The sequence below is a fragment of the Asterias rubens genome, chromosome 17 (genome assembly GCF_902459465.1).
Source record: "Asterias rubens chromosome 17, eAstRub1.3, whole genome shotgun sequence".
Classification (NCBI taxonomy): domain Eukaryota; kingdom Metazoa; phylum Echinodermata; class Asteroidea; order Forcipulatida; family Asteriidae; genus Asterias; species Asterias rubens.
The window spans coordinates 13,086,097-13,094,625 of NC_047078.1; the positions used below are offsets into that span (position 1 = coordinate 13,086,097).

General features: G+C 38.1%; 1 protein-coding gene across 1 annotated transcript; it reads right to left on the reverse strand.

Moving 5' to 3' along the window:
- Window positions 1-3,325: 3,325 nt before the first annotated feature.
- On the reverse strand, window positions 3,326-6,515 carry LOC117301246 (UPF0686 protein C11orf1 homolog). The gene is made up of 3 exons (XM_033785115.1): window positions 6,126-6,515; window positions 4,737-4,821; window positions 3,326-4,249 (listed from the first exon to the last, which is right to left on the reverse strand). Exons 1-3 carry the CDS (start codon window positions 6,339-6,341, stop codon window positions 4,104-4,106), a joined length of 447 nt encoding a protein of 148 aa, XP_033641006.1. The 5' UTR covers window positions 6,342-6,515; the 3' UTR covers window positions 3,326-4,103.
- Window positions 6,516-8,529: the final 2,014 nt, after the last annotated feature.

The window sequence follows — 8,529 nt, forward strand, 5'->3', positions numbered from 1 at the left end:
CGATAGGAAGTGCTGTAGTATTCAAACTCTGTACTTGTACTACTCGAGCAACGCTTTGTTGGTCAAAGTCAAAATAGTGAAACTATTTATTCTTTTCATAAGTATTTTTGACTAAGATTTTTGAAAAATGTAGGAAAACGTTGCCTTGGATCGGTCGTTCGAAATAGCATGGTTTCCCTTTTACGTCATAATTCTAACAGGGTTGGCCATTTTATGGAGTCAAAATATTGACTCCACAAAATGGCCGACTGTGTTTTTTTTACAAAGTAAAAGGAAAACCGTGCAATTTCGAGGCACGTTTGTGTGGATTTTTATATTTTACTATTAAATTATCTATCTAACCATTTACATTTCTTGCGGTTTCAAACGCTTTTCAAGACCCACTCGTCCGAGCACATAATGTATGTGTGGATTGTTAAATGTACGTACAATCTTCCCAAGAACTCTTCTCTGTCACATAGATTGGAACTGAAATGAACCTTGAATTTATAATTAGAAAAGTGTGTAACAACTTAACAACATGTTAACCGTGGTCAAGTGGTTAGACTGCAGGACTTGCAATCACAAGGTTGTGGGTTCGAATCCCCAGCTAACCGCTGCAGCTGATTTCACAATGACTAGAATAAATATTGTCATCTAGTTAATGAATCACAATTTCTTGATTTGTGTAATTAATAATCATAGACGTTAAACCAATGTTTGTATGAGAGAGATTGGCTGTAGCCAGCTTGGTGTTTATATCCCTTTGTGGGAGTTTGCCGAGTTCCCTTGATGGGGAGATCATTCAAACAAACAAACAAACAAACAAACAAGCTTAAAAAACGGTTCACAGAATTTTACTCTATTTTACCCAAAACAATCATAACTCATGAACCAGACATTGGATTCTTTTCATTCAAATGTTTCAGAAAGGGCTCTTGAGCTTTTAAGGCAGTGGACACTATTGGTAATTACTTAAAATAATTATTAGCATAAAACCTTACTTGCTAACGAGTAATGGGGAGATGTTAACTATGAATTAGAGTAGTTTTTGAGAAAGAAGTAATTTTCCACAAATTTGATTTCAAAACCTCGAGGTCTCGAAATCAGGCATCTGAAAGCACACAACTTCGTGTGACAAGGGTGTTTTTTCTTTCATTATTATCTTGAAACTTCAACGACCGATTGTTTTTACAAATTTTCATACGTTTTTTATTTTGTGCATATGTTGAGATACACCAAGTGAGAAGACTGGTCTTTGACAATCTTTAAAAAAATGCGACACAGTGTGCGACTTCATTTGGCCTTGATTTCCGGTGCAAACCGGAAGTTGAAGTTTATTATTTGAAAAATGTATCAATTACATCTTAATGACATCACTCACAAATACCTGGATCTGTTGTTGACAAAAACTGAATGTCTAGTTTTATTTTTATGCCCCGCCGTGGTTGGCGAAGCCAGCAAAAGGGACATCGACTGTTTCCTTCTGAGGGTGTGTGTGTGCTAAGGTGTTGTATGGCTTGGGTGGGTGTGGTTGACTGTTTCCTTCTGAGGGTGTGTGTGTGCTATGGTGTTGTATGGCTTGGGTGGGTGTGGTTGACTGTTTCCTTCTGAGGGTGTGTGTGTGCTATGGTGTTGTATGGCTTGGGTGGGTGTGGTTGACTGTTTCCTTCTGAGGGTGTGTGTGTGCTATGGTGTTGTATGGCTTGGGTGGGTGTGGTTGACTGTTTCCTTCTGAGGGCGGGTGTGTGCTATGGTGTTGTATGGCTTGGGTGGGTGTGGTTGACTGTTTCCTTCTAGGGTGTGTGTGTGTGTGTGCTATGGTGTTGTATGGCTTGGGTGGGTGTGGTTGACTGTTTCCTTCTGAGGGTGTGTGTGTGCTATGGTGTTGTATGGCTTGGGTGGGTGTGGTTGACTGTTTCCTTCTGAGGGTGTGTGTGTGCTATGGTGTTGTATGGATTGGGTGGGTGTGGTTGACTGTTTCTTCTGAGGGTGTGTGTGTGCTATGGTGTTGTATGGCTTGGGTGGGTGTGGTTGCATGCAAATTAAAACTCAATGAGGACTCAGATGTCAACTTAAAACTTGATGTGTGATTTGGTTTTTGGATTCCCCCAAGAAGCCTGTCATTTGAACCCCTTTGGTCACAATGTCAAGCTCATTGTGGCTAAAACAACAATCTTTGCTGGATTGGTAATTTGAGATGGACTTTGCAGATCATCTACAAACTTGGTTTGTGGATTGATCTTGGGGTCCCTCAAAGGGGACCCCCCCCCCCATACAAATGTCAAGAACTAAATAAATAATGTCTAAGCAATACTTCTACAAGGTGATCAACTCCAAAATGAACAGTCAATGCAAAATTAAATTATTCTATGCCTAAGAAAAAAACAGATGCCTCTGTGATAAAGTATTCAAGGGTAATGAAACAACATGGGTGAGATGATATGTTGAAATCAGTCATGAAAACTTGCCAGTTATCATGTGACATGGCGACTCATATGAAATATTGTTATTTTCTTCATGTTTATCAGGTACATTCCTCAAAGGTTTTTTTAATGAACACAGCCAAACTATCAGCCCCAAAACATCCCCAAAACATTTGCAATAGGATGAGACACCCACCAGTTTGTTGAATTTACACCTAAAACACTTTGAGACTTTACAAACAATCTTTGAAGACTTTGTTTTTATAATTCTTTTGATTCACTGCAATTTTATTGTTATAATTATATATATAATGCCAACAAAGTGATGACAAATATTGTGTTTTGATCTCCATTGTGTAGTTTGGATTTATTTTAAAATACAACTTATGACTTAGTTACTGTTAACACATCCTTACAAAATATAATTATGAAAGATAAACAATATTAATATCTAATTATTGAATACAAATAATTCATGTCAAACAGTAGTCCATTATTATATGAAAAATTAACTGTATAATAACTAGAGTGAATGACTTGTGAACTTTTACAAGTTTAATTGAGGGTACATAATCAAAAGTTTGCTTGAAGTCAAAGGTTGCAGACATGAACAAATACTTCCAAAATCATGACCATGATAAATGTAAACAAAAAATATTTCATATTAAATTCTACTCCACTGTGAGAAATGGCTCCCTCTGAAGTGACGTACTTTTCGTGAAAGAAGTAATTTTCCGTGTATTTGATTTTGAGACCTCAGATTTAAAATTTGAGGTCTCGAAATCAAGCATCTAAAAGCACACAACTTCGTGTGACCATGGTGCGACAATGATGTTTTTCTTTCATTAATATCTCGCAACTTCGACGGCCGATTGAGCTCAAATTTTCACAGGTTTGTTATTTTAGTTTATGCATATAAATGTTGAGATACATTCACTGTGAAGACTAGTCTTTGACAATTACCAATAGTGTCCACTGCCTTTAAGGAAACTTTCAATATTGGGTCACTGTCCAACTTCTTGCACTCTTCTTGTCCTGACTTTAGTCAATCCTCAAGTTTTTCCTTGCGAGCTCCCAATAATTCACTTTTGTGGTAAAATTTCAAAGTTACATTTACTTGAAAGTAATTTATTAGGAGTGTTGATTTTGTATAAACATTGACACACACCAGGACTTAGGGTTAGAGCTGGGATGGGAGCTGCGACGTTTAGGTTTACTTCATCATTCTAATAACAATATGTATTGTACATTTATTCAACAAAATCAGGATTAAAGAAGAGGATACCATGTGCAGCGGGTAAACAACCAAATCAGTGCTCTTCCTGACATGCAGGAATTGTTTGGAATCACAGATTTCGGATTTGTTTCTTTTAGGAATTGTTGAAACAATGTTTCTTATTTTGTTGACTTCAACTTGGGTTATCTCTCAAGACATCATTGCTGGCTAGTACTCCTAATACTGAACAGAAAGTTCTTTTCAAAGATGTCAGCAAAGACATGCATACATTTTTATTTTATTTCAATAAGCTGTTTATAAGCTGTTCTCGTGCATTGTTTGGGTATAGATAATTTGATAGACTTTACTATGCCTTCTGTTTAATTTTTTTGTGTAAAAACCAATGGGGACAATGAAAATGTAGATCTGCACAAAGAAAAGTTCATGATTTACCATGAAGGGGGAGGGGGTAAAATGTTCAATTATTCTGTTGTAGCCAAAGGCGTTGTTCTTAATCGAGGGTCTACAAATGCTGCTCGTGATGTAGTCTGGAATGAATTATATTCTTGCTTGGTCTTTGTTGGGTCCAGCTCAGGTTGGGAAGCTGGAAATGCTCTTGCTTCTCGGGCTGGTGATAGAACAGTGTAACCAAAACTGAATGTGATAACATTCCATAAATCTGTTATTAAAGATATTCAAACTAAGTTCTTAAAAAAAATGATTATTGATGTATGCTAGTATATTTGTCAGTAGTTATACTTGTGACAAGTTGTGACAAGTTACAACTGCAAACTTGAGAGTCACAAAAATTTCAAAATGCAAAAGTCAGACAACATTTCATCTAACTATAACAATATTGTTTGTTATCGCATATTTTTTTTAAATAATTACGTTTATTGAAAACAGGGTTCAAATCAAAAGAACTCATTATTTGCATTGAATATTGCGTGACAAACCAACTTAGAACAAATCAAGAGTTCATTTTCCGACATAAACACACACACTCATGTTCCGGTAGCTCCATGTTCAGACACCTTTATAAAGAAACTTAATTTCTCTACAAACATGAATTGAATGTAAGGTGATTGAAGGAAAACAGAATATGAATAACTTACCTGCTAAATGGACTAGGGTCTTGGGAACTTCTTTCCTCTCTGTTTTATAAGAGTCCATATGTGTTGTTTCAAAGTAGTGTTCAAACTGCAACCAAAATATTGGAGGATAAAACAGGTACCCATTGTAAGCATGCAAGTTACTTGTAACAGATATTATGTATGTAGATGGATTTTAATAGATTATTTGCTACCTTCTTTGATGAACTGTGCCTGTGTGAAGAGCTCTCATTGGATGAGAGTAGCAAGTACACGTGTGCACTTTTCCATTGTTCTACACAAGATGGTGGCCAATGGCATGTATTGCAACCCATTAAAATATAACAAGAAGGAGTAAGCAAAATTAAAATGATTGAAGTATTGTTTGTTTGTTTTGGGGGTTTGTTTCATTTGTTTCTTTTTTTCCCGTTTTTTCAAAGTTGTAGTTTAAAATGCAACAGTACAACTAAAAAGTAAGAATTTTTGAGTTTTTTTGTGTAATTTGAAACTTGTTGTAGGCACTCTGGACTTGTTGTCGGCTTGTGTTTTAGCCGTGTTTGACGGTCGCACTAAATACCGACAACTCACGACCCTTCACGACAACAATTTTTAAATGCACTTTAAGAAAACATTTGAACATTTGTATTTTTAACTGAAAAAAAAGTGTTTTTTACCCTGAGTTTAGAAACGAACGGAAATATTTGCAATGTTGTCTTTCGACGTACTTGGACGATTTCATACAAAATTAATTAATTGTTGAGAGCCATGATACAGAAAACAACACTCTGCTGGTTGAAATAAAAGCAAAGAGACATTTGAAGACACTTTTTTGGGCCAACACACAATCGGTAATTTTCAAAAGTGAATGTTGAACATAGAAACAAATGGGTCGCTATTGAAGGCACTGAATATTATATTCCGAACATCAGTGCACACTTATCCCGTTTCATGTACAAAGTCAAAAGACATTAGTATTTTTTTTCAATTCAAAGAAAACATACAATTACTTCCCGTCAACCATACGGACCGAGTTGACTTGGGACCGATATGACTTGGGACCAAGTTGACTGGGACCGAGTTGACTTGGGAACGAGTTGACTCATAAGCAAGAAAATACCCCTTCAAATTGTGTGCTTTTTGTGTAATTTTATGACAGAACACGATCCGAGTTCATAGAAATTTGTTTTAGTTTACTCCAAAGAATGGGTTCTGTGAGACCACTACTTCTAGAAACTATAAGACTCCCCGTGAGCGGGCGCCTTAGTTTCTAGGTAGAAGTAGGGGACCTCATACTCCAGTCTAGCATGTCTTGCTAGGGTAGGGTAGCTAGCTCCGTTTGTTACTCTATCTATTTCTCTTTTTTATCTAAACTCTAGCTGGTTTGTTTGTAGTACGTAGAAACCAAATACTGACCTGGGATGGTAACCTTTTTGGTACTCGAACTCGTTCAATATCGAACCTCTCTTCGTTCCAGTTACCCACTAGGGTTTGCGGGGAGTAACAGTCTTCTTTAGTTGTGGTTCTCCATCCGTATTGTTTAAACTTGGTATCATCTGAAGTGTGCTGCCAAACCTCACCAAGACCCGATGCCCGCACCATCGAACGGAACGCAACTTCATCCTCCGCCATTTTTTCCAATCACCAGCAGTAAGTTACAGAAACAAGCTGGAGTTGAGAGTATTGGCTATTGCCACTGTTGTTTTTATTTAAGTTTTAGCTAGGATTTTAGTGAGACAAAATAAAGACTAAAGAGCACAGCAGTCAGATCGGAGGATGCAATAAAACGGGTTTAACAATTTGTAAACAAACTAAATGGTGCTACACTAGCTGTCGGTACCTAGACGTCTACATACGGAAATTCTGATCCTACACACAGAAAAATTACGGATCGTTGAGTGTGCACCACCCGGCCCCATGGCATGACTAGACTGCGCGAGAACAATCTGCGTCTAACGCGTTGCCATGGCGCCCGTCCCAGCTGATGTAATTTTGTTTTCCCCAGTACGACAAAGGGCAGATATTAAACGTAAACTGCCGGGCCCAACGTAGACTTGATGACAAGTCGTTAGGCGCTGCCTATTTGTCTGCCTTTCATGCAACAGTCACAGTGCGATGTTACACATGCAACCGTCGTAGGTAGCGCGAGGTTGCGACTGACTCACACACACATACTGGAATCGAGGGTGTGTGCATCGTCCCCGTAGCTACGCCGCGCTGTAACTACACACCGCGCTTAACAATTACTGTCTTGACTTCAAGACTAGGCCCAACGGGAAACTTTGGAACGTTAGGTGGCAGCAGACTTACCAGATTTCCATTCCGGTGTCATGACAAAAACGCGTTCGTTTAGTTTCGTGCTCCTTCGCTGCGCTCATTACGCATGAAAAACAGTTTAAATTTATTGTAGGACTCACAACAAACACACCTTGAAAACATTACTTTTAGTTTCAGAATTTATGAAACCATGGGAGTGGGCCATTGTTAAACTGCATAGTGTACTAAACATTCAAATACAGTGTAGATGTAGACAATTAGTATAATAGTTTTTTTTAAACAAGTTACTGAGTAGTTTAGTACAGGTCATATATTATCACCGTTTCTCAATGATTCATCTGAATCATCGCTCTTTAAGCCCTCCGGGTTTACCGGGATCTCTCTCAAATTAAACTTCGCATTATAGTTCATTTCAAACAATTTATGTGATGGTTCCTTTATAACTTTATTTGATAATTATAATTACTAAAATCCTTTACACAAATATTTCGAAATGTAACGTGGGTCAGGGTGTTATACGCCTCTCTTAATATTTATGCATGATGTCATCATTCTAACCCAAAATGAAGCTATTGCGCACGTCCGCCACTACTTGCAGTGGCTGCGCCCACCTCGTTTTGGGTTAGACGACGTACCTTATGCATACTTCTAGAAACTATAAGGCTCCCCCGTGAGCCTTATAGGGGTCTAATATTTTGGGCCTCCTTAACGACGTTTTTCAAATCAGCGTTGATAGGTGAAAGTTTTACGACCGTTAGCCAGCAATAACTAAAGTTAGTTTTGTACTACACTACCAAAACTTTCCACACACACTCAATATACATTCAATATAATGCTTGCATTTCCTTTTTGTTGAGTGAAATTAAAAAACATCGCCAAAAAATGACATTTTCTGCTCGGTACTCACTGTTGTTTTTCTGCCGCATCGCACCAGCCTACTACATGTAGATCGACGAACCGCCGATCCGAGCCGCGGCTGAGTCGAACTGTGAAAGCGGTGTTAAGTAAACACTAAATAAAGCGAGTTTTCGGAACATGCTGTGTGCCAAAAATCTAATCTATCTACTGTTTTTTTTACCACCGCTGTTTTTTTTTTTTTTTTCGGGGGAGGGGGGTGGGGGCGGTAAGAGCGTATAGGCCTCTGTTTAGTTTATTCTCATCTGAATTTGTCCTGTAAACTTTCTGGTCAATAGGCTGCGCCTTACGGGAGCACTAAACGTGATTGTGAACGTCAATAAGTGTATTGTTTATTGTCACTTAGGGCTTATTGCATCTCGCGAAATTTTAACGACACAATTTCTGACCATTCATGTTCACGCTGCTCTAGAAACGGACCTCCATACATCCCATATCTCTGGAACCCTATATCGTCAAACTAAATAAAAACGGTAAATTCGTCCTCACTCCTGAATTTGCTCAACTTATTTCACTTTCAGAAAGCATGTCAAGTTATTTTTAGGGTTTGTTACGTCCAGTTTGGGTCAATTTTGTAATAGACAAACTCCTAAAAATGTACCTCATTCAGCCGCATCGGAGGGCTCTT

Coding starts and splice junctions, on each gene's coding strand:
- LOC117301246 (XM_033785115.1), bottom strand. CDS start 6,341: ATGGCGGAGGATGAAGTTGCGTTCCGTTCGATGGTGCGGGCATCGGGT. Junction 4,822..6,125: donor CAAAAAGGTTACCATCCCAG/GTCAGTATTTGG, acceptor TTTTGGTTGCAG/TTTGAACACTACTTTGAAAC. Junction 4,250..4,736: donor GACCCTAGTCCATTTAGCAG/GTAAGTTATTCA, acceptor TTCTATCACCAG/CCCGAGAAGCAAGAGCATTT.